The sequence below is a fragment of the Seriola lalandi genome, unplaced genomic scaffold (genome assembly GCF_002814215.2).
Source record: "Seriola lalandi dorsalis isolate HSWRI2012SDOR001 ecotype SW California unplaced genomic scaffold, Sedor1 jcf7180002054554, whole genome shotgun sequence".
NCBI classification, from domain to species: Eukaryota; Metazoa; Chordata; class Actinopteri; order Carangiformes; family Carangidae; genus Seriola; species Seriola lalandi.
In genome coordinates this window covers 1758826-1786581 of record NW_019525107.1, presented here as the reverse complement: position 1 = coordinate 1786581, position 27756 = coordinate 1758826, and the positions used below count along the sequence as shown (strand labels likewise).

At 39.4% G+C, this 27756-nt stretch overlaps 1 protein-coding gene across 1 annotated transcript in view; it reads right to left on the bottom strand.

Annotated features, from left to right (window-relative positions):
- ntsr1 (neurotensin receptor 1 (high affinity)) overlaps positions 1–27756 on the bottom strand; it is a 64608-nt gene that overhangs the window by 23894 nt on the left and 12958 nt on the right. The window contains exon 2 of the mRNA XM_023415549.2: positions 12438–12639. Within this exon, the coding sequence (XP_023271317.2) occupies positions 12438–12639 (202 nt within the window). The remainder of the gene's footprint in view (positions 1–12437; positions 12640–27756) is intronic.

The window sequence follows — 27756 nt, the reverse complement described above, 5'->3', positions numbered from 1 at the left end:
TATGTCGTTTTTATGACTTTTTATTCCTTATTATACTGACTTATTATGAGACTTACTATACTATGACGTTTTTATTAAATTTTATGCCATACTATATATAGACGTTTTTTGACATTCTTATGCCTTACTATACTATGACGTTTTTTAACATTTTTATGCCTTACAATACTATGACGTTTTTATGACTTTTTTTGCCTCACTATACTATGTCATTTTTATGCCTTACTATACTATGTCGTTATTATGTCTTACTATGCTATGTCGATTTTAGGACTTACTTTACTATGTAGGTTTTTTGACTTTTCATGCCTTAATATATACTATGTCTTTCTATGACTTTTTATGCCTTATTACACTGTCGTTTTCTTTATTTTTTATGCCTTACTATAGTAAGTCTTTTTTATGCCTCACTACGATTATGATGTCTTGTGACATATTTATGTCATATTATAATTTGACATTTTTTGACATTTTTATGACTTACTATGACATTTCTTTCGCTTTTTCATGCCTTATTAAACATTTTTATGCTTGACTATAGTATGATATTTTTACATGTTATTATGCTATCTTGTTTTTGACATTTTTATTCCTTTCTATACTATGACATTTTTATGCCCTATTATACTATGACTTTTTTATGCTTCACCATACTATGACATTTTTTAGTCTTAGTCCAATATGATGTCTTTTCACACTTTTTATACGTTACTATACTATATGGTATTTTGACATATCATGAGTTTTTATGTCCTACTATACTATGATATTTCACTTTTTATGTGTCCCTACCAGTATTGAGACCAAACCTACGGCCTTTCTTGTAGTTTTTGATTGCAAGGACACACAGTAGAAGTTATGTTCCACCATCCAATCATGCTCAACATCCCAGTGACAATGTGCTTAAATTTCCCCAGCACATCAAAATGTAAATGATTTTCAATTGTATTTCAATGTATATTAAATTAATATTAGAATAAAAACACATATATCTATCTCTGTGTGTTCAGATTTTATTCAGTAATGACTCTGAGACGAAGATTTTTATTTTTCCTTGTAAATTGTATCAGTCAGATGCATTAACTTTGACCAAAATAAATTGTTTTGCAGCAGATACTTTGTCATATCAGCATTTAAAAATCGCCACAGTATATTTAAGTGAGGTACTTCCAGGGTCCTATTGTGCATGCAGGCTCCCTGGCATGGTTCTCAGTGGGACACTTTTTGGAGCCAAGCAGCAACATCTGCGGCTGAAAAACCAAGCCAACATGCAAGTGCCAAAACTGCAGTTCCTCAAATGACCACTTGAAGCTGGATACAATATTGAGTCAGTCCCCATAGACTCCCATGTTAAAATGCCCATCTTTACAATAAAAATAAACATGTTCACAGCCTGGTACAAAAAACAGTGCATGGACCCAGCAAAAAAATATGCACTTTAAAAAAAAAAAAAAAAAAAGCCCACCAAAACAATTCAATAACCGTTGAAATGTATGCTTCATATAGAATATTTTCAGCACTTTCCTTTGGAACACCATTTTTCAACTGCTGAACTACCAAACCCACGGTGCACACTGTATTACGCTGCAGCTGCAGATCAGATGAGTGAATCGCTTTAGCACTCCTCTGCTTCCCTTACCTTGTGGATGTAAGACAGAGGGCTGAATGTGGGGTGGAGGATGGTCTTTACTTTGTGGAGAGGTAACAATATACATATTAGTTTCTTCTGAAGTATAAACATTAATTTATTCAGATTAATAAGAAATAAAAACTCTTACTGCTCCGAACAACTTGTTAGTGTCACTTGACTCTTTGAAGTATGTATATGCAGTGAGAACAAGTTTGTCACTCTACACGTGTTTCTCTTCAAAAAAAAAAAGGTATACCCACCTTCTCCCTTACCACAGCCCACAGGAACATGACGCAATTATGGAGTTCCTATACTATCAGACAATGCCAAAGCCTAGCTTGGCAGTAGACAGATATTGTGGGCTTCTGGGCCAACATGGCAAGCTTGAAACACTTGGTCAGACATAAGTGTTTAAGTAATTTTCAGTGACTTGTCTAAATGTAGCCTACTTATTGTGCAACTTACCTTGTTATTCATGTTTTCCAGGTGAGGGGTGGACAGGTGTGAGAGACTCTCCAACATTTGTTGTGTTTTGTGTTTGACATTAACAGTTAACCTAAATAAAAGCTGTGTAAGTGTTAATGGTCTGGTGGAGATAGAACAGAATGTTTTTAGGGAGAGAATATTAAAAAGTCAGTTTGCATTGGGCCTTATTGCATGATTTCAAAACTGTAATGAAACAGGTCTTAAAAGTGCATTGGGTCATATTACATAATATAAAAAAAGTTGATTGTGCACATAATTAGAGAAGTTCCAGATGAATATAAAGTTGGTTGTGTGAAAAAATTATAATTGAAAGTGACCGAAAAACATCTGAAAATCTGTCTTTGCAATTTTCCCAAACTTCAGCTCAGTAATTTATGTCTATTGTCAAGTCAGAGAGGGACAGGCTTCAATATCGGCTCATAAGATAAAAAAAACACCTGTGGCACATCACTTACTAGCAAATCTGGTGAAATAATGAAAGGCTATTGGGAACATCTCTGGATGTCTGAATATTGAACTCAAAGCTATTCACACCTTTATGTAGGTGCCTGTAAATCTACATCATATTATTTCTAATAGCCACCTGGTTTACCTTTGAAATGTCTGATAATCAGGAGTTACAGAGAGAGCCTCTTTTATATGATTTCTGTATTAATGTTCCTGCCACCAGTGGACAGAGTTAGCTCAGCTAGTTGAAGCAGTGTGTGTATGATGTGTGTATGTGTGTTTTGATTTGACTGATACTTTGAGAGGAAGTAGAGTGACAAATTGTATCAAGCAGCTAACAAAAAATTCAGATATTGTTATTTTATTTGCTGTTCATACCTGATACATTCATACCATATTGTATTAGTAATTGTTTAAATTCAGTATAGATTCTCGCATGCATGACAGCACTCCTCATTAAAACAGAACACATCTTAGACAAAAATCTATGACACCAGGAAATAGCACACAACATGAATTAGACAGGGACTTGACCCGTTTGAAAGAGATAAAAAGTAGTAGCTCTTTTCATTAAGGCAGAAAAGAGTAGTTTCAGCTGAGAATGGCACAAATCAATGGTTCATTCAAACAGCTTTTTAACAAGATTTGTTCAGCTCTTCTCTCGTCTCCTCATTCTTCTTCTCTTTCATTTATCTCTTCTGTATTTGAATCCATACTGTTGTGATTGGATGATGAGGCAATACAAACTGCCCTGCAGAGGCTTTTGTAGTCCTTTCAACCTGAGCTCCATCCTCTTTGTTCCTTCTCAATAAACTTCTGTCAATACAATTTCATCTCATAACTGCACTTGCGGCTACATTCAATATACTGTGTTTTCTGTGGCAAATTTGGAAGAATGGGCACAAAACAGCGCAAGTGAAGTTAAAATTGGTGTCCATTCCGTAATTTAGCACTTGTTTGAAACATCTGCAGTGGTGTTGCATCATTCAGTATGTTTTAAAGGTCCCATATTTCACACTTTTTACAGTGTTTTATTTGATGTTTTGAAATACATAAGAAGATATACTTGTGGTATTAAGCACAAAAAACATCTCAATGTTGTTTTAAATCTCCTCTCAGGCTTCTCTCTGGAGCTCTGGTAACAACAGGTTGGTGAACCAATCAGAAGAGAGGCTCTGAGCGTCAGGGCTGTTTTTTAAGTGACAGAATAAAAATATAGCAGATTTCAGGTAAACACTCAGAGAAACCAAATCCTGCAATGTTGGATGATGTGTGTGGGCGGGCTAGGCTTGGGTCATGGCTGAGGGTGGTGACTGCTTTGTTGTGACATCACAGGCTCAGTTTCTGAATACAGACTGTGTGCATTTCTCGGACTGAGCGCCTTGATACTTTCACAGTGTTAAAATAGAACCTAGTCCTGCTTTATAATCAAAAAAGACATAAAAATCTCACTTTGTACAATATGGGACCTTTAATGTCTTGAAAACAGTGTAAATTTTGATTTTATAGTTCCCTATAGCAACTGTGAATATCTTGGCTATAAAATCTGCAGAACTCTCTTTGTGTGTGCAAACAATGACAAAGTGTTCTTTGGCAAAGTGCCCAACATGTCATTTCTACAAGTCCTTGAGGTATAAAGCAATACTGAAGTAAAAACTGCATGTATTCTTAGAGTAAGTAGCTAAACATATGAATATATGTATCAAAACCCTCATGTTTTGGTTGTATTGGATTGTACCTTCTGCAGTATTTTTAACTGAACAGCAGTCACTGCAAAAGTGAATTAGTCCAGGTAACCTGCTGTGTAAGAAAAAACATTATGAAACTTGTTGCAGACCTAGCATTCGGCCAAACTTATACTATTCATCAGTGCCATAGCCCAAAATTTAATGATGACAGAGTTTTTAAATAAATCAGCTGCTTCCCGGCCACAGCCTTGAAAGCACCTGGAAACAAAAAATGACATCAATAAAACCATGGGATACCTTGTAGAAATATAAATTAAGGGATAAAATTAAAGTCTAGTTTGGATGGACACATCCACAGAAGACAGGGGGTCTCTTGGAGAAAGTGGTTGTGCCTGTGGGCAGGATATTTTAATGATTAAATTAAGCCTCCCATCTCCACATACACATTATCATATTTATAGTACATTTCATAATTAGAAAATATGGAGTCTTAGAATTTCTTTTAGGGCAAAATACAGCTATTCTGAGAGTGAATGTTGAACCAAAGATGCCATACAATATTATTACTGTTGTAGTATAAATATTATAATTTTGTTAGCCTATATATAGAGTGGTATAGATGTAATCAAATAGTTTAGATGCTGAGCAGATATTGACTAATTCAGCTGGGAATGGCAAAAGTTCATGTTACTTACAAATTAAGGTGTATTATATGTAATTGTGCCTAACAGTGCATTACTTGCTAAAATTGTGATTACAAGAGTTTACAGAAGAGGTTTTCAAAGTGTGCATTCACAGTGCATTCAGAAAATATAGACCCCTTCATCTTTTTTCACATTTTGCTATGTTGCACCCTTATGGTAAAATCATTTCAATACATTTTTTCCCTCATCAAACTGCATTCAATACCTCCTAATGACAAAGCCAAAACTGAATTTTAGAAATGTTTACAGATTTATTAAAAAGAAAAAAATGAAGTATCACATAAGTATTCAGACATCACAATCTTTGCTGACCTGCAAATATTTTTTCAATTTGAGCATTAATTTAAATAAATAGATAGATAGATAGATAGATAGATAGATAGATAGATAGATAGATACTTTATATATCCCCTAGGGGAAATTCATGTGTCTATTAGCTCATTGTTGATAATAATAATAATAACAACAACAATACTAATCCATCCATCCATTTTCTACCGCTTATCCTCTAGTAGGGTCGCAGGGGGGCTGGAGCCTATCCCAGCATCTTTTCGGGCGAGAGGCGGGGTACGCCCTGGACAGGTCGCCACATAGAGACAGACCATTCACACTCATAGACACATCCAACTAGCCTAGTCCCCATTTTGCATGTCTTTGGACTGTGGGAGGAAGCCGGAGTACCCGGAGGGAACCCGCACTTGCTCGGGGAGAACATGCAAACTCCACACAGAAAGATCCCACGGCCGAGCCGGGACTCGAATCAGGAACCTTGTTGCTTTGAGGCGCCATTGCTAACCACTGCACCACCGTGCAGCCCTCACACAATAATAATAATAAATAATAATTAGATTAGTCCACTTCCTTTGGCTGAGGTGTTGTATAGCCTGATGGCAGTGGGAACAAAGGATCTCCTGAACCTCTCTGTTCTGCAGCACAGTGAGATGAGACGTTAGCTGCTTCTCTGTCCTGCCAGAATGTTGTGGAGAGGATGGCTGGTATTGTCCAAGATGGCCTCCATCTTACATTGCATTTGTCGCTCCACAACAGTCCTGAGTGAGTCCCGACTCCTGCCAAGCACAGACCCAGCCTTTTTTACCAGCTTGTGTTCATGTCTGACATGCTGCTAAGAATGTGTGGAGCAGGTAAAGGACGGCATCATCCACTCCAATATGTTCTTTGTAGGCGAACTGTCTAGTGCATGTTCAACCTGTGGCCTCAGAAGGTGGAGAAGCAGCCACTCCAGGGTCTTCATGATGTGTGATGTGAGGGCCACCGGTCTGTAGTCATTTATCTCAGCCTGTCGCCTTACTTTAGGCACCAGAACAAGACATGATGTTTTCCACAGGACCAGGACCCTCCCTGTTTGTTGACTGAAGTTGAAGATCCTCTGGATAGGCTCAGCCAGCTGGGCTGCATAGTCCTTTAACAGCCTCGGACACATACCATCCGAGCCTGTTGCCTGTCCAGGACATAGCCTCTTGAGCTCCGCCCTCACCTCCTCTGCTGTAAAGGGTAGGAGACTTGACCCCAGTGTGGAGGGAGTTGCAACTGCAGTGTCAGGTTGTGGAGAAGATGCCGTAGTAGAACATGCAGCTGAAGCAGTGGGAGAGAGAACAGGTGAGGCTGTGTCAAACCTGTTGTAGAACAGGTTGAACTCATTGGACTTGTCCACATCACCTGATGTGGCCTGGCTGTTCTTCTCTTCTTACTTGTGATGTTATAGGGAAAACGAGTCAACATTCATTTGGAAGCTTTATTAGAACCTAAAATCACATTAGATTCTCCACAATGCAACGTTTTCTTCTCTTAAAGTCCCAGTCCCTCCAGTTGATGCCTGTCAGGATTTGATTCTCAATCTACCTATCTATAATAAGTGTTGTTAAATAAAATGTGTTGATTTTGGTTATTCTTCTACACAGCTAAATCCATAAATCCATCCTTTCAGACTCTTTTATACCCTGTGCCGTCCCCCTCCTAAACTCTAGAAGGTAAATGTAGATGCTAAATTATTGTCTAATGTACTGTTTCTGTTTTGTATGTATTAACTTATTGTCCTTTTTTTTCGGTCTTGGTTTTGTATTTATGAGCCCCGTGTTTTTTAGTTTTTATGTTTTGATGTGTGCTCAATGCATATATCCCACTGCTGCAAACCCAATTTCCTCGCTGGGGACAAATAAAATGATTGTCTGATTGATTGATTGATTTTGTCTTTGATCATTTGTTTTTCATCACCTTACCACTTTGATCCATCAAAGTCACTTAGTTAAATATCAAATCGTATGTAATATGTGAAGATGTCTTACCATGTTTCCACATAAATTCACAATAAATGTGTTCATCACAATGTAAAGGTTTGAAGTAACTAACAAGTGACCTATAAATGAGATGCAAAACAACAAAATAGAATATAGAATATTATGAAGTATGAAAAAGAAAGCTTGCTTTTGTGTCATTTGACCAAAGCTTGAGGCGTCCTGTCAATAGTTTGATTTTACAATGGTCGTCTATGGTGGTAGTGTTTTTTGGGCTACATGGGATCTTTTATTACAACAGATGCGAAGTCAGCTGTGGCTGATGGGAGTGTCATTTGTTTCTCTTTGGCTGCGATATTTGAGTGCCGCTTTGTCTTGCCTTTCAGGAGAGATTACATCATAGTCTGACGTACCTTTCCATTTTCTTTTTTTTTTTAAAGTATATTTTTTTGGGCTTTTATGCCTTTAATGGACAGCACAGTGGAGAGTGACAGGAAACAGGGAGGCAGAGAGAGGGGGAATGACATGCAGTGAAAGGCCGTCCGATGCGGGATTCGAACCGGGGCCGACTGCAGCGAGGACTGTAGCCTCTACACATGGGGCGCCTGCTTAAACCACTACGCTACACGACACCCCATACCTTGCCATTTTCATTTCTTGTCTCTTGTAGCTCAGTGGTGATTTTCTCCAGGTGGTTAAGTACAGCTCAGGTATTCTTCAGGCGACACTTTGGGTCTCACAAAGAAACACTCTCAGCCCACACTGTCACCAGATTGTTGCTATCCCATGGTGGACATACTAATTTAGTGCACTGTTTGCTGAAACGCCAACACATCTCAAAAGGCAATTGCTTCTCCATTTGCTATCTTGATCTATCAATGAACATTAGCAGATACACATACAGTACAGGACACGGACACACTCAAGTTGCAAAAACAGCGATAGAGGACAACAGCGTGGGTTTTAAATGTGTTGAGGGGTGTGTGTGTGTGTGTGTGTGTGTGTGTGTGTGTGTGTGTGTGTTTATGTGTTGGACTACACTCCTGTAGTCCATCGAGGCAGACAGGGCTCTCATTTGTCTGGAGTCTATTCCAGCATGGCAGCTCCATCCTCAGCTCTGTATCTGTTGCTATTTGTCACTGTCAGTCGGTCCCAATTAGTCAGTCGGTCATCACACACACACACAAACACACACACACACACACACACACACACACACACACACATACATATGCACACATGCACACACTCATACACTATACACACACATTTATCAGAAAGTTATTCTGAAACCAGGGCAATCCATCCTCTGCTTTCGCAGCTCTTTGAATATTTGGCTCCATACATATGACAGTCACTGTCTGGTAATTAATGACTGAACAGTGACTTCACCGCAACTTCAACATTAAAGAATATATATAAGAGTATGGCCATGAAATAGCAACCAAATTTAAATTTTCTTACAGTCTCAAAGCAAAATAATGCGACTGTGTCCAGGTTGATATGGTGTAGAAGAATAAATTGCAGCTTTGCCAACAAACTAACCAAGTCTCTTAACAAAAGTGAATAAGTTCAGAATGTTGTGAGAAACTTCTGTTGTACTGTAATAAAAAATATTTAAAAATTAAAAAAAAAATTTTTTCTGAGTGTTTACTTGAAATCTGCTATATTTTTATTCGCTCACTCAGAAGAGAGGCTCAGAGCCTCCTCTCTTCTGATTGGCTCACCAACCTGCTGTTACTAGAGCTTCAGAGAGAAGCCTGAGAGAGGAGGAGTAAAACTACATTGAGATGGTTTTTGGTTCTTAAACATATAACCACATATAAAGTATATATTCTTATGGATATCAACACTTCAAATAAAACACAGTAAAAGTGTAAAATATGGGACCTGCTGTGCTGCTCCTATGGGAGCTGACTGTGTGAAAAGAAGAAATGGCTTCAATCATAAAGCCTGACTTTTAAAAACCTGTTAATGTATGTACCCGTGTAATATGATGTTTGTTTTTAAAGTCTACAACCATTATGTAATCAATGAAAGAAGAGATTTTACAATTCCATCTTGTGTGCCGTAAATTACATAAATGCTCTAACCTTTAAAACATACCGGCACTCCTGTAAACCATTTTAAAGGGTCTGGTTTTAAAGAGTCTTAGCCCTGATTGATTTGTGTATGTGGAGCTGGTATGAGTAGGCCTAATGCATTAACTCTGGACCTTTTCCAGGATGAGGTAAACATTCAAGAAGAAAAGGAAGACATTTCAAGCAGGCAGGGGTCATTGTGTGTTTATACACTGTTTGAGAATCAAACACATGCTACACAGTGAGCAGACTTCCCTGCAGCACACAGCTGGTATTAAACAGACTAAATGACCACACTGCTTTACTGTGAAAACTGTCTAGGTGTGTGGGAAAGCTATTTTATTGAAGTCTTTTTATTGGCTATTTCTAGAAACCACGACTCACTGTGGACACCTTAAATTAATACTCTATGGTTTCATAGCGAAGTAGAGCGATTACTAAAAGTCAATGTTGGGCTATCAAATGAAACTGCTGGACAAAGTCAGGATAATTATGACTAACTGGGTTTCGAATGGGGAGCCACTGAATTGGAATTATGACACACACACATGCACACATAAAGAGCAGGTGTAATGAAGTTACAGAGAAAAAAAGACAGAGTTGATGGGGGATTGAGACGGGAAAAGGCGAAATTAATCTCTTCTCCATTCTGGTCAATATCTCACGCTGCTTTCATAATTGATGAATACAGAACATGAGGCCCATTACAGTGAAGATTAGTCTGTCTCTGTGTGTGACAAAGGATGCAGTCACAGTCAGAGTAGGATCAGAAATCATTTCAAAGTGCTCTTTCCATAATTGAAGCTGCCTGGCATTATCAAACCAATTGTATTGTCACTAAAGTGCAACACTACTCATCATGCACCAGGACAGGTCTCAGCAGCGCCTGCTCTAAGTGGGACTGTTACAGACCAAACCGGACCACATCTGGCCACCAGATTCACCTTGATCCGATTAAGCTTAAATTCAATCTGTGATATGATGACGTAAGTCGGAACAACGAGAAGGGAATCATTATAGAAAGACATTTTTAGCTTTATCCCAATTCAGATGCTTCATACTTTCAGGGCTGCATTTGAAAATCGACTGCGTCACAGTGTTTCGAAGGTTTGTTCAAATGTGGCGGAGAAATGCTGCCTTCTTTTCCTGGGCAACGAATGCTCCAACGGGTGGATCCTTAGTGGCCCAATCTATCACAAGATTCATTGCATGCTGGTAATGAAAATAATATGGTAGAAAACAACACACACAGAGAGCCCAAAGATTACACTTACACTTACTTACACTGTAAGTATTAGGTTCCAGCTCAGATCAACAGCTAACGGAATAAGTGTTAAAACCAAGGGCCTTAAACCGTCAGGTTTTTGTGGAAAAAAAGTTACTTGTTATAAAGGTTGCTAGGCGACAGGAGGCAATGGTAAGGGCAGACACAGCTGATGACCCAAAGCAAAAATCCTTCATAGGCTAGACTGTTTCATATCCGTTTGGCTTTCAGTGTCTACAACAGTTATGAAGAGCCACACATTCATGGACTGCGTCCTCCGAAGGATGATACCCCTGAATTGGGACACAGCTTATGTGTTTTACTGCAAATGCCAGAAAGGCCAAGCAGAGAGAGAGCGTGAACAAATAACTCCTTTTTAAGAACTGGTTTGAACATAAAATATATCTGGTTATCAGCTGCTTAATTCCCATGGTTAATTAAAATTACTTTTACACTAACTGAGTGTGTTGTGTGTGTCTGCTGCTGCACAGTGGTGTGGACCAAACACAAAAGGCTCTTTCCTGCAAAATTTTTCAAGGTCTAACCTCTACTGAAAACAGCAACATTTTGCAGTGAAATCACTTGCTTTACAAGCTGCAGTAGTACACAGAAGTTCACGAGGTAGCTCTGCGAGTATTCACTGAAGCTCAGATGAACTCTACTATGTGATTTTCTGGTGTGAGAAAAGCATCACAGTTAGCGATAGGCACGCAGTCAAACAAACTCACTGGCAGACACACAAAACATTGGTGTCAGGGATTTAAAATCAGGAAGGCTTCAGGTTGATGTAATGCAAACATGTAACATGAATTGTTTGGTTGCCATGGCAGCGCATGCAGACACAGCAGCCTCTAGCAGACCAAATATTTAAATGCTTTTGTCGTTTACAAAAAAAAAATTGCCGCTATTATGAAGCAAAACTCAAACACTTTCTTGCACTTTTATTTTGCAGGCAAAATTGCTAAAGCTTGTTTGTCATTCACTCTCAACATAGATGAAAGTGTAATATGCATTCTTCAGGAGGTGGTGGATTCTCTATTTGACCATTATATCTAAATGTGGGGCTGTCAGTTTGATTATTATTATTATTGTAAGATTGAAAAAAATTATAATCAGAATATCTACATAATTTGGCGGGCCTGATATTATTGCTGGCAAGCCGGCACACAGCAACATTCTGGACATGGTCATCGAGCTAATTCACTACTGGAATCGTCGTCTGGTGGGATTCATGGCCAATACACTGTGTGCTTATATTCACAAGGAAAGGTGCGCGAATGTTGTGGTTGGGTCCAAAGACTTGTTCTCCACTGGAGGAGTTTAAGATCACGAAGTTCCCTCCATACCATCTGTCGAGGGAGCTCACCTCTATCACCTCTATTGTTATCTGCCAGAGCTGTAGTGATCAACAAACAATGCTGGTGACTTTTAAAGACTTTCCAACATGTCAAGAAAATGTACCGGACCATGAAAACATCCAAGTTGTTGCTGCTGTTGTAAGAGTGTTCTCTCTTACCCAAGACTGTGTGGTGCTTGTATGTCTGTTCTATGTTGCTCTGAGGGTTTTTTAGGCTGATGTATGTCAAGCATCTTTATGGAAATGACAATAAACCTGAACCTGAAACTGAATGGATGAATGACACAAAAGCAACATACTGTAGATGATAACCTGGTCATTAAAAATGTCTCCTCTGTATATTAGTAAGATATGATGTGGGCTATGTTGGAAAATATCTCTCAGTCTTTTAAAAGATAACCTTCAAATAACCAGCTCTCTTTCTGTGTGTGTGTGTATATGTGTGTGTGTGTGTGTGTGTGTGTATGTGTGTGTGTGTGTGTGTGTGTGTGTGTGTGTGTGTGTGTGTATGAGGTGGGGGTCACTTACGGAGGACAAGAACTCCATGGCGAAGCGATTGAGCGCGGTTTGGCTCCACTGTGACGTTCAGCATGGTGGGATTTCCCCCAATGATGCACACCCGGTTGTCTTGCTCTGCCTCGCGGAACATTCGCAGCAGCTGATTGGCTATGATCCCGTTCAGCGCAGATATGGCCACCATGGGAACCACGAAGGACAGAAACGCATTCACCTGTTCAGGAGGGAAAGGCAGAGGGCCGGCAACACTGGTTAGAGTTTAGAGCGGACACACTGGTGAAGTCAGGTAAAAGATATCATAGCATAAGAATTTTTATCAACTATGTGGTTCTCAGTAGTATTGGATCCCAAACTTCAAAGCATCACAAGGTGATTAACAGGATAGAAAAGAAGAAAAGATTTTAGAAGATGCCATTGGTGCGTGTTTGTGTGTGTGTGTGTGTGTGTCTGTGTGTGAATGAGAGGCAAATAGTAAAATGCTTAGGTTATCTTATGTAAATGCAAACATTTACCACTTAGTTTTACTTCTTAACGCAACAAGAATCAAAGTTAAAGAGCAAGTGCAAATTGCTAAATGCAATATTTTTGATTAAGGTCAAACATGTGTCGACAGACCATAAATGAAGCATCGTGGTGCTACAGAGTTGCCCCCGGCCTTCAAATCATATGCTCCTATGCTTTTTTGGTACAAGACCCAACAAAAATCACATCATCATCATTTTTTTTTTTCCGTGAAAGGCTCGAATGTCTGACTTGTTTAAGTCAAACGGTCCCAGCGAAATTTGTTGATGGCGATCCATCAGCTTTTCAACCTAGGCCTGACATTTCCACTCAGGTTTATATGCAAATTGTGACAAAGGGTATAAAACAGGGCTACACCTAACGACTGCTGTCATTATGGATTAATCTGCCAATCATTATCTTGGTTAATTGTTACGCTTTCCCACAGCCTAAACTGATATATTCAGATAGTTTGTTTTCTCCAACTAACAGTCCAGAATCCAAAGAGTATACTATTATATAAGATGAAGAAAAGTGGCAAATCTTCACCATTTAAAAACTACATTTTTGCTTAAAAAGAGACCAAATGAATAATTGATTAAAGCCGGGTTTGGCAGAAATGTCGAAAAAAGAAATGAACAGTTTGAAAATACAGCCGCCCTCCTGCAGCTCCCCTCTCACGGGCACATGCACACGCTTAAGGAGAATAAACTCAGCCTGATATGCCACGGCCATGTACTGTAAGTCAGCAGTAATGTGTTAGCAGTTTTCAGTGCAGACAATAAAAAGAAAAGAAAAAAGATTTTGCTCAAGCCAGCACAGTGAACATCAACACAACATACTATGAACTTCCTTATCATATGTTGGAGTTCAAGGAATCAAGAAAGACCTTAAAGTTCATAAAGTAACTAACAAAATTGTTATGAATCCAACTCCATCCAACATAAGCAACACAACCACGAGCCTTTGGATATAGTTAGCAGAAGGCTAAACGATTCAACACAGCCCGTCATCGCCTGCTTTCACTGTGAATCTACCTGCATAACCAACCACAACACATTTACATACTGCAGGAAAAATGTAGTTAGCAGCCTGTTAGCTGTCCGGGGGAACTACTGCAAGTTGTCTTCATCTCTGAAACACTTGGACTGATATTATATATATTCTTCTGAAGGAACGTGCACACACATCTGCATTTGTGGAAGAGGCAATATTAACTCTCTTTCTCTCTCTCTCTCTCTCTGAAAAGATTTTCTAAAGCCTGAAATCAGAGCCGAGAGGAGGTGCAGACGTCTAGTTTCCTCTCAGCCACTTGAATTAAAATATGCAGAAAGAGGATTACGGAATTTTTCCCATTGACGCCAAAAAATTACTGCGTGCTCCAGCTTGAACAGAAAGTTTCCCTTGATTGAACTAATCATTTCAGCTTACTTCCTGTAGCAGGAAACTAATATTTGGGGAAACAAACAGGGAAATGTCCTGAATATATTATAACTTAGAGTATTTAAAGATATTGATTTAGCTGAGTGGGACTGCAGAGGCTTCATATAAGCCTCAGCTTATGTTTTAAGACAGTTTGAAAAGTCCCAAACCTATCATTTAATAGTTCACTGCAAAAGGAACAATGTTATTTTCTTTCCTGTTGGCTCAGTGGCTCATTTAGCCTTAACGATTCTGCATAAATAAAATTAAACACTTCTTTTCATGTTATTGTTCTCATAACCTTTTGTCTGTCTTTTTACTTCAGCTTTTTGAGTCAGAGAGAATGAATATTTTCATCTCAAAACAAAGGTAATTACATGCAAATACTGTTCATAATTACTTGAAAGCAACCAACGTCTTGAATCATGAAAAATACATGAGAGAATTTAAGAGTATTAGAAGAGCAGACATCCAGTGAGGGAGAGGGATGACAGACAGGGTGTAACAAGACCAGATGAAAACATATGGCTGTACAGTGTATGTACCATTATCTTTAAAGGAGGCAAAGCAATAACTAAACATAAGACACACCAAGCAGGAGACAGCAGAAGAGTGGGAGGGAGAGAGAGAAGCCATCAGTAAATGCTAAGCTAAAGAAACTAGCAGATCTGTGAGACAATGCTCTGACTGCAGCACAGCAATAACAGCCCTGTAAAGAAAGGGGTTTCTGTCCACTTAAGCGCTACAAGGCTGTTAATGTGAAGTGGTTACAAGAAGTGTTGAGTCAGTCAGTCACGAACATTGGTGGATGTATCATTGAACTGTGGCCGGTCCAGCCACAAAGAGTGGTGGAGAAAGATGTGTGGGGAGAGAGGCTGTGAAAGGTGAAGGTGAACCAGGTGACAGTAGGAGGAATCATAAACAGGTAAGTAAGTAGATTAGAAGTGCAACAAGGCAATTTGAGTGGACAGCTTTTTGTGCTTTTGAACCTTTTCACAATTAACATAATGCTGTCCTGCTTTCAGGGAGGAGTCAAGCCCCGTCTACAGACCTTTATAACAGGCAGGTGGTGAGAAAAGCTTCAGACAGCGCTTCAGCTGTTACACTCAGGTTGTTGGTTGATCTGAGGAGGTAGAAGTTTTCCTGTGTTCTTGCTGCTATTCAGTTGCTAAAACAGTATTTTACTGTTGTCTGGAGATGGCTTATTTACACAGACTGCTTACTTGACTTTTGAGCTCTGACTCTGATGAATGAAATGTTACATATCACTTTGGTCATCAATTTCTTGTATTGGACAACAAAGATACTTTGAACTTTAATTAAATTCATCTAGCAGACACATCAGGTCATTCTTTTCAACTCTTTGTTTTCACTTGCAAAAGAATCATGAAAACATACTGACATTTTCGTCTCTCTTTTTTTTTTTTTTAGTAATTCAAAAGTTCCATCAAGAAACACTTGAAATTATATTTTATGGGTGCCAACTTTGATCAGAGTCATAATGAAAAGTTTTGTACCAATCATTTTCTTCACACTGTGATGCCTTGCTGCTGAGAGAACATAAAAGAAGGAAAATAAGGGAAAATAAAGTCAGCAGTGAAGATTAATGAGAAAGAACAATGGAGTGAGAAAAAAAAAAGAACAAAGAGAGATGAGGTGCTGCCAGACATCAGTTACGACAGCTGACTTCTTCCTCCAGCTGCTGTGTAACTGTATGAGGCTTGTGAAGACAGGGAACGTGCGTAGATGTGTGAGGTGTTCATTTGTGCAGATACTTGCTCAATAGATGTAAGTTTCTCCTTACAGCATTTTCTCTCCACCTACACACACACACACACACACACACACACACACACACACACACACACACACACACAGAGGGGGGTGGGGGGATCCAGTGCTGTTGTTTTTCTAAAGGATAATCATGGGTGAAGAAAAATGTTAATGGCTTTAATGAACTGGCTGGCTGACTTCTGAGGGTTCCCTGCCCTCTAGACATTGATGACCACAACCCCAGCTTGGGTAGAAAGAAAAAAAAAAGAAAAAGAAAAACAGCCAAAAAACTGGCAGAGCGACTGCTAATAATTGGGACCGAGATGCAATGAAATTGAGATGCTAAGAAAGAATGATTGGAGGGGACCACAGACAAAATAACAGTGTAAATTATAACTCTGGTCAAGTTTGAAGTGTCTCATTTTGACCTTTGGATGCATGAGCTACAGTAGGTGTAAGGTTACAAAATCCTAAAATAAATTAATGTTGTAGTCTTTCACAAACTACATGACTGCAGGAGGCTCCCTTCACTCATACCAGAGCTGCAGCGGTGTGGACTACAACTCTTATTGAGTGTTGAGAAGCCATTTTTCCAATTTACCTCCTTGTCACCAGAGATTTACAACTTCTGTGGGATGTGCCTGAAAGAATGTGGTGAGTCTATTTACTGGTGACTTCCCACCCTGATGAAAACTATATAATTAACTTACATGAGACGTTGTTTTTTTAAAATTTGGTGCTTGAATTTAACAGTGAATAAAAAATTAAAAAATATCCATCCTGCCCATGTTTGTGGACACAGAGCTGTCGAGGCGTAGCAGCTCTGCAGCAAAGTGCTCTCTGAGAACATTGGTGTTTATATGAACACATTGAGATTTTCTAAAGGTTTGTGCAGGGAAGCATGTGTGCCAGGGGTGCGCATGTTTGTATCTGTATTTTTTGTCTTTTTTTCCCATCTAGTTGGAAGTTCAAGGAAATAACTGAAAGGAGACCGAATGCTCTCCACCAATACAGAATCCACGATTAACTACAAACTCGTCAAAAACAGACATGTATCAAAATTTCGGTCTTAATTTTAAATTGACGCATTTTGTATGTGTAAGTAAATAAAAGCTAAATAAACCATTACCAAATCCCAGCCATTTAGAAAAAAAAATCCTGATTAAAATGCAACAGTGACACTTGCAGGACAGGCGGGAGGGGAATACGTGAGTGTGACAAACTAGTGGCAAATGATAGAGTCATGCAACATAACTACTTTTAAATATGTCACAAAAAAAATTGCATTAGTTCTCAGCAGCAGGGACATGGGGACTGGTCAGAGCAGAGGGAAGGATGAATGCAGCCAGTTCACCTTTCAGCACGACAATGGCCCAAAGCAAAAAGCCAAGACAACACTGGAGTGGCTTTGGGACAAGTCTCTGATTGTCTTTGAGTGGCCCAGCCAAACCCAGACTTAGACCCAATAAAACATCTGTGGAGAGACCTGAAGATGGCAGTTCACAGTTGCTTGGGCAGTTTATCCACAGATGGATAAACTACATCAATCATATGCATAGCTTTCAGAGACTACCAACTGACTGAATTAAGGTTCTGAATACTTTTGTGGATGACAGATTTCAGTTTATGTTTAGATGGGCAGTGTAGCTGGGCAAACATGGTAGTTTTATCCATTTAAAGTTCAATCTACAACACAAAGTGTGCACAAAGTGAAGGCGTGTGAATACTTTCTATCAAATACTTCATATCCTAGTTTGGTTTTGTTGAACAAGGAGACACTGTATTCATGTTCTAGTATAAACAAGGACAGTATTTGTTCGACCACCAAAGTTATTTGTATTTGGTGAAAAAGGACAAAAACAAGAAAACACATAAGAGGACAGAATGAACCAGAGTTGTGAATAAGCTAGAACTGCCACAGCGCTACACAGTGTACTGAGGGGCGTGTTTGATTTATGGAGGAGCCCTCCATCCAAATACACTGTGTCCTGTGAGGGAGGACTCTGCTTGAGAAAGCATCAGTGGCCAGTTGTTTTCTTAATGCATGAGATGCAGGTGACTGTGCAGAGCTGCTGTACTCTACTGCCTCCAGTCTGAGCTTTGCCTCACTTTGGACTTCCACAATTTACATACAGCTTTGGAGGCATCCAGCTCATACTGGATCATTACTCAGTCCAGTGCCAATGTTTAATGGGAATACTGTGCCAGCAACAGACAGCAACAGATTTTTTTATTTTCTAGCCATGGTGCTGATTTTCACTTAACCTCCACAAAGTGGTTTAGTTGTCTTCTTTTAATCATATCTTTAAGAATAAAGTAATTACAACCAGTGATATTGTAGAAAAGAAATCTATTTTAATAAACATGATAAAAGTGTCCCACAAGAAATGGTGTAAATTCGACTGGGGGGTTGGGTATATGTTTCCCTCATTTGTCAAGATCCTATTTTGGCTCACTTAATTCCAGAAGTAAAAGGTCCAATTCAGTTTCTTCATAGACAATGTGAGATGACTCACCAGTTACCTACAGCACATCTACGGATGTGAGAAACCGCCAGTCACAGACAAATTCTGTTACTTGAAAGCTATCACTGTTGAGAAAACTGATGATACAAACTGTAGCTTGAATCAATCACTTTAAAATTCTGTGACAATTCTGGATAAATTCAGTTTGGAACAACAAAGCATTGTGAAATCACTACAGCTTTGACTGGCTTTATCTCCATAGCAACACCTGCCAAAGCTCACGGGTATCATGTTTAAACAATGTAATCAATGTTACTTAACATAAAAACATGGGACACTTCCTGGATAAGAAATTATTATGTAGGATTATGTAATGGTCACCAGTTTTAATTATTTTAACCTCTCAGATCTCATGTTTTGTCTTTTAGTTCGACGAAAAAGTCTAAATACCCATGGATCTTGGCCACCCTTGCCATGGAGACTAGACCAGTCAGAAGTGTGAACCAGAGTGGGAGCGAGTTCAAAATGCTTTCGTCCTTGAATTGGTAAACAAAACAAAGCACCGTAGTTGCTGAAATGATCCAGAATTCAAAAGTAAATTGGATTTAACCCGTGGAGTGTATTGTCAATTTTCTCAACAGCATAACCTTTAGCTCTCTGTGATTGGATGTTTTCTTTCTTGGAAATCATAGTAAACCTCTCCCCCCCAAAGTTTTTGTGTAGACAGGCTTACACCTTAGATTTTTTTTGAACATTATCAAAGAACTGGACATTTTGTAATGCAGTTGTAAAGATGATTCATGAGCATCATGCGGATTCAATCCATAGAAAAGCTCCAACCCTGGGTCATGTAACATAACGAATGGGACGTTTTGCTTCAGGGATTAGAGGCGCACAAAATAGCTCCTTTCGGTCAACAACTCTATAGGCTTCATGTTCGCAGGAAATGCACTGTGAACTTTTTTCTTTTTATTACTCTGGGCTCCAGGCTACATTCAGGCAGTAAATGAAGTGCTTGTTAGAAGGTCAAATAGCGAGTGAACCGTCTTCCCTCACACCTCTCCATTGTCAGAATTTTGTCGGAACCAACAAGTCGAAGCACTCCATCTTCACGCAGGGATTGGTCAGATGTGAGGGGGTTAGAAAGGAGCCTGTCAAGCTCTCCACATCTAGGTACAACTGAGGGCAACACTAGGAATGCCTTTGAGGACAGACTGTCCAAAGTGTGTGCCATTATCCTCATTTGAGCAGTTATGGCATCTTGCGCCCCAGGTATTTCAGCCTGCCTTTGAGTGTACCTATTAGCCCTATTAGAACACTTTAACATCACACAAACTCAGACATACTCCCAGCTTAAGACTCCGACTGGTGGAAGTTATTGCGGCTGTACTGCTACCTCCTGAGTGAATTTGGGGTTGAAAAAAAAAAAAAATTCTCCCCACATGTAACAGTCTCACCAGCATTAGCATTTATAACAGATGAATGTGATTGATCATTCATCATCCATAATGACAGTGTCACTGACAGCATCATCCATGTTCATGAGAAGCACGGAGGAGTGAGAAAAAAAGAACAATACAGACACCAACTAATTTAGTTCATTTAGTGAATAGAACTTTTATACTTGATGTGGAAATATATATTTTTTCCAGATATTACTTAATTATTGTGTCTCCAATGTTGAGAAAACCTCTAGCTAACGAGCCATGTTAATCCTAACAGTTGGGAAATGTGTTGTTGTGTTATTTCTATGGCTGCGTTGACTTAAAATGGGTTACACCGTCTCTCCCTGAAGCAGACGCTCTGTTTGGACATCATATGATTACCTCTGGAGGCTTGAATGTGGTGAGTAATGAACAGGGAAGGAACAGAGAGCGTCTGGAGTGCTGCCTGAATACCGAAGCATCCTGGTGGCTCTCGCTACCTGACTATTAGCATGGTTTCCATCATCATTACCCCATTATGTTTCTGTGTCCGTGGTGTTTGGGGCTATTATGGTGGATGTGCACGACAGCATCCAGCAAAGCCACTTTGATAAAGACAACTGGAAAACATCAGCAACATTCAGACAATTTGTTGAAATATTGGCAGTTTTTCAGGTCATTTTTTCAGTCATGCCTCATTGCCTTATGTAATACAGCGCTAAGCACTCAGCAGAAAAGTATTATAGGAGGTAATAAATGAAGAAAGCTATACTTTAAAATATGAACTATAAGCTGAGATCCACCTGTTTCACTGCATCAACATTACAAAAGTTCAAATCAATTCAAGAAGACGGAGGGCTTTAACTTTTGATTGCCCCAGCTTTAATTTCATATTCTTCTTGAAAGATTTACTGACAGAAAAACATGACTTACATCAAAATGATGTAAAACATTTGAGCTTTATTTTGTTAGAAAAATAATTGATTTTGTCTCGATAAGATTTCTTAAAATAAGTACTGCATTTTTGCAGTGAATAACAAAACCCTGAACAGTGGCTCTGAGGCTCAAAGCCATGGATGTGTGACTGTAAGTCCATTGTGCTGGTGTCCTGCTGGCTGTCAGGAACTGCTGTAGTATGCCCCTACTGCTGCTTTTCTTTATGTTTGTCCTCTTCATGCCCTGGCTCCAGTTCTTCTGTGACACGTCTAAATGTGTAAGTCACCACAATCACTTTTCCTCTGAATGTCAAAACAAGACAGCTGACAGCAAGAGTTTTGTATTATTGCCTGTGCAAACAGATTTTTGGGGTTGTTGCAGTTCTATGAAACATTTGGAGTCCTTGTTGAAATTATATAAGTTGCTCTTTTTTATGGTCATGTGTATTTCAGTTTTGGATAAAATCATACAGTGCTCAGTGACTGTCCTGGTTGGCCTTCAACAGGTATCTGTGTGACAGAAGTAGCTGTGATTTTTTTCTTTACAATATATTTGAGGTGTTTTCTCCACTGATCTTCCTGTTTATAACAAGTTTGCAACAAGGGTGGTATCATCACCCTGTGTTTTGTCACAGATGCAAAAAGAATCCTTCTTGGGCATCAGCTCTAATGTCAGTTACTTACACTTTAGAAAGTGGTGACATGTGGACAGAGTTCTGCTTCTGAGAAATGCAGCAAGATGAATGTTTTGTCCCAGCTAATGCTCAACAAGAGGCCTGATGTACATGCAGTGAAGTAGTATGGTTGTAGTTTTGTCAGCAGTTTGTTACAGCCAAATTAACAAGACAACTAGAATGCAGCACATATCTCTTATACAGTAGTGGTAGCCACTTGTTGGCGTCGCTAAAACATCATATGCGTATGTATATGTATGCATACATCTCTCCCTCTCTGCCTCAAGCACACACCACAAAATAAAGGCCTTCTTGTGCTATTGACTAGGCTTCACCAAACTTTAATAAACAAACTGACCATTTAGTTTCATATCAAGTAAAACATGGTGCTGTATTAGTGGAGGCAGTTAAATCTCCTCTGGCTCATCATGCAGCTTACAGCTCCAGAGTTCTTTTGTTTTACTGCTGTATGCCATCAATAACCTGTCACCTAGCAACTTCAGCCATGTGCATTTAATTCTGAGCAGTATTTTAAGGTCATTTGCATTGTTATTGTTTACCTGCCCTCTTCACTTCATTTGCATTAAAAAAAAAAAAAAAAAAATCGGCCACGATGGCATTTTAGAAAGGCCAGAATAAATTATTAGTAAAAGTTACTGTATTTGCTTTGCACATTATTTCTAATATGTCATTTGGATAAAACATGACATATATCATATTTTAAATTTGGAAATGTTTTTATGTCAAATGAAATAAATGTGTAAAGGCCCAATCCCATCAGAAAATAGCACAACATCTTCATGTCTTTGCAAAAACAACACAGTGCAAACTCGCAGAGCGACTAATAAGAAAAGTGCTTCCCGGTAACTCAGGAACCGTCTTATTAACACACTATAGCTGTGTCCCAATTCAAGGGCCGTAATCTTCCCAGGTTGTATTTGAAGTCCAATTGTTTCACTGAGAAATGCTGCTTTCTTTTCCTGAAGGCTCCAACGCCAACAGTGAACCCTTGGATTCCACTTTAAAATGTAAGTATGGGGTACAACAAAAACCAGGGCCCCAGGGCCAGTTTTTGTAAAGGTGACAAGAGCCATACATTGTGGTACGGGTGGGCACAGCTGGTGACGCAAAGCAGAAATCCTCCATAGACCTGATCATTTCGTTTGGCCTTTGCGGTCTATGACAGCAACGAAGGGCTACACTTTCGTAGACCATGTCCTTCACAGGGTGCAGCCCCTGAATTGAGACACAACTTATATCCTTTAGCTCGCTTGCTAACGTTAGCGACTGCCATTCAGGTGTCACCTGGTTTTGATCAGAGCGACAGAGTGTGTGAACCCCAAAGCTTCACTGTGACAAAGTTTTAATGTTGTTGTGTCTGGGCAATTATAATTGTGTATTCTGAAGTGTTATCTACACAGCAGCAGATTTATTGTGGTGTCCGACCTGAACCTGAACTCAAGCAATCACCACCAGTGCGCTCATACGCACACATGCACAGATGTACATTCACACTGTTTGCAGTTGCTGCATTGCTATAATGTTAATGCTTGATTCAGTTTGAATAATGAATGATGCACAGCGGGGCAGAGCATACAGGCCAGCATCATGCTGATGAGATGTCACTTAATGATGCAGCACTAGACCAAACAATTACAAGAGAAGAGAGCAAAACAATCTTTAAATGTTTGCGACCATGTCTTGCCTCAGTCTTCATGCAATGCAGATTTTTTCAATTATTAAACTTTTTGTTGGGAACACTTTCAGTCTTGTTAGTTATGCTGTATAAACACTGGAGTCCTAAAGTCTGAGACCACTCAACACAGATGAGATTGCACCATGCACCAACAGTAAGAGGCCAGGGCTCCACTTGCTCCTTGTATATAATGTTTTGATCACTGTGTTTCACACCTTCTTTAGATGTTTCTCCCGCACCGCTCAGCTTTCACCTTCCATCGATTTGACAACTCTCATGGGAGACGGTGGGTGTTTGGTCGCTGTTAACAGACTTGCTTTCATGCCTGTGAGCTGTCTGCGTAAATAAGGCAGCGTTAAAATTGATCTGTCAGCTACGGTTTGTCTTGAATGGTCTGTGAATACATGGTGAGCTGTGATGTCAGGGCTACAGCTTGGCTTTTGCAGCACAAGCTACTAAGCTCATACCCAACAATGATGGATGCAATACATGTAAATATAACCACAGTGAAAGAAAATAAAAGTTAAATAAATGCCGACTATACTGTGCAGAAGGAACACAGTGTGGAAACAGCCATAAAAGGTGCAGTCATTTTTCTAAAACGTGTGGTATTATAATTCTCTCCTTGCTCCATGTTTCTTAAATGCCACATGCAGATGGAACAGTATGTTTTAAAAAGAATAACACTTTCAAATGCGAATCACAATGGGTACACGGTGTCAAATAAGTACTGAAAAAAAGTCAACAATTGTTTGTTCTGGTATCCTTTATAAATAATACGTGTAATACGACCAATACGTCAGCATGTGGCCGCATCAATGTAGTGCAGAAATGACAAACATAAGGCTGAGAGAACAAAAACAGTTTGACGACTCATATTGTGAACCTTTTTTTTCTCTGGTAAATGCAGCAAGACTGCAGGTCTGGCCACACCAGCATTTAACATGGCAGGGGATTTGCTGGCAGGTGCAAAGTACATCAGATTCTTTTTTTCTCTTTCTTTTTGTGAATTTTGATGAAGTGTTGAACAATGGCAGGCTGTCTTGAGGGAATGAAAACCCAGAAAACTATCTTGCATTATTAACATTAAGTAATTAATGATATTTAACCACCTCGGTCAGAGTATAAACTGCTGTGATTTGCTGACATTTATGAGACGGGAGTCAACAGTACAAATACGCCTTTTGAGGAAACTGTGTGAATGTGGTGTCAAGCTAAGATAACAAGTTTCCTCAACAAGTGTGAGGAGGCTTCTTCGTTTCACTCTTCAATAACTTTCACCAAACAATAGAGAGACAATAGAGAAAGTGTCCAGAAACTTTTACATTCACCACTAACCCCACAAGTTCAATCTATGATATGGAAAGATACACAGATTAATTAGGATTTTCTGGACTGACCAGGTGTAAAAATGTAATTGAAACATCATATTTTTTAGAAATGACATATTTTAAAAAAGGGTGAGGGTTATCTGGCTGCTAGCTAACATTAGCTAGTCGCATCGGCACACAGTTCATATGAGTCCTGTGGCTTCAACTGTGGTAACCAGAGATTATACAGTACCTTATCAACAAACACAAACCACAAGTGCGGAGCAGTGTACACCCAGCCCAGCCCAACTGCGTAGTGTGTCCACCAGAGAGCCAGGTTTATCTTTTAAATGTAAAATATCCTGTGAATGTCTTCGTCACAGTTCTTCAAAATTGCTCTAATACATAGTTTTGTATCAACGATGGATCAAATGATTGCGAGTAATCTGAAACACAGAGAATTATCTCCAGCTCTGCAGCACCTACAGATATAAATGTTTTGTTTTATTTTTATAGCTGGTTTCAGTTTTTCTGTTTTGGTTTTGTCTGCTGGAACCTTTTTGTTTTGGTTCGCAGCACCAAACAGCAGACAGACAGCGTTAGCAACCAGCTGGTGAATCAATATAAGAATGCATTCATTCAACAGGTTGTCAGAGACGTGACTCCAAATGAATGCTAATGTTGCTTTGTGACTGTGGATGTGTGGACAACAAATCATTATAACAACTTTATAAGGTGATAATAGATCAGTGTTGTGTTTACATGTTGAACTGAAAGTGGCCAAACTCTCCAATGTCAATATGCCGGTATCAACATCAAAAATCCAGTTTCATTCGATCTATAAAAGACCGAATGAAAAGATTCAAAGATTATTCATTCATTCATTAGCCATACCGCTGGAGCCAATCCCAGCTGACATCGTGCGAGAGCAGGGTACAACCTGGACAGATCGGCAGTGTATCACACGGCTGACATATATCCCAATTCAGAGTCGCCAATTAACCTTAACTGCATGTCTTTGGACTGTGGGAGGAAGCTGGAGTACCCAGAGGAAATCGACACAGGCACAAGGGGAACATGCAGGCCCTGGCCGCCCAGCTGGTTCCAACCCAGAACCTTCTTGCTGTGAGACGACAGTGCACGACTGCACCGCTGTGCCGCCCTTAATCATTTTAAGTGTCATTATTTGTCATGTTCATACTGCCACGGTACACAGTAAACCCTGTGTTGGGTCATTTTTAGCCCATACAACTCGTACAAAAGCTTAGTAAAAAATATGACTTCATGAAGAACTTCTACCAAGATTCTATTGGGAAACAAAAAGCATTCTCACACACTGGCATTAGTGTCAGTGCAGATGACAGTATGATTATCCTCCTGAGAAATTGTGCCCATTTTCTAATTACATTCAAGTGCATGTGAGACACTTCCTCGTTGTGTTTTTTACTTTATAATCACAGAACTAATTTGATGGCAGTGCAATGCCATCCATCTTTATTTATACAACTGAAACAAAGTAACAGCAGACGCTCTCACAAGCTCAGCCTGCCGTCGTTAAACAATTTATTACTTTGCTTTGTCATAGAAAAAAGGCACTGGAGGAAATTCAGTCCAAAAGTATAATTCAGTTTTTCTTCTTTTACTGTCATATTCAATTAAACTATCTTTTAAATTACTGATGTTGTTTACCAAAACCTCATAATCTGTGTCATTTAGTTTAACCACACGTTCTGTTGTTCTCTAAAATGGTTTCTGGACTCAATGCCATTGCATGCCATAATACAGTTTTAGTGATGGCAGATATTTACCGAAAGGACATGCTGTGCATTCCTCAGAAATGTTTTATGTCCTTGCTTACATAATAGTATCTGAACACTTTTATACAAGACCTTCACATAAAGTCTTGTGTTCGTGTATATTCCATGTACACATTAAATTGGAAGAGCAACAGTGGAACAATAAACGGCTGCACTCCTGACCTCTCTATCACAGGAACAGAGAAGGGAAAACACAAAGCCAATTTACCCCCAAACGGCCAAGAGACAATAAATTAACTACCACTGACATATTCACTCAGAACTTCCCGGTCACACATTTTCTCAGTGTTGTTCTTTAGAAAGTCCATTCAGTATTCGCTGTGTGATTCTAGAGCACTTCAGCTCTTTCTTTCTCTCTGAACGCAAATAGAAATGTTGTTCTCTTAAAGTTACAATATGTGAGTTTTCCACGTTATATTCCACCTTTTTCCCCAATTAAAACAACTGGACCTATGTTAAATATGTTGTTGTTATACCAAATGTTCCCAGTAATTCTCACAGCTAGAGAAATCAGTGATTTTAATCATGGTAACGGTCTGTTTCATTTGGTTGCCTGTCAATGACGTAATACCCCCTATGTGCATGTGTCAGTGTTGTGGTTGCCTGCCAGAAGCTCAACATTGACTTTTTTTTTATCCAGGTTTAAGCCAAGAGTTTGATTTACCAACTGACTCGACTCCTTCCAAATGGGAAGGATGTCGAATCTGATTGGTTGAAGTCAGCCTGTGTTACACTGCTTTCCAAACAGTTTCCAACTAAGCCTTCTGATGTTTCTGTGTAACGAACCGTCTGATGCATCAGGTAAGGTTACCTTTATAGAAATGACGTCATAATGTTGCTTCTGATGATTAATTCAAAAGCACGTCTCATTCCACAAAACATGTTTGCCTTCATTACCCATTCCTCACATCTTTTCCCTGCATCCTTCTCACATCTAAAATTGGGAGAGCCTGGAGATGTGCAGATAAGAGGAATAAGAAATAAAAGAAAAGACGAACGACAAGTAACAAGAGGAAAGTACCAAGGGTGCATCTAAATTCCATTAATTGCCCCCATGTTTTCCTCGCTCGTGTCTTTGTGCTTCCTGCCGAGCAGCGAGGGAGAGATGCAGGAGGAGATGTGAGGAAAGAGGAATAGAGGAAACACATTTTTAGTTAGATGAGACCTTTAATCTGAACTGTCATGAGGCAAAGTCAGTTTCTGTCAACGACTGCACAGCTGGATCAGCTTTCACTCAACTCTGCCAAAACAGGACATGGGCTATTAGTCTTTGCATGTTTCCTCTTAAAATGACATGTTAGACAAAAAAAAACA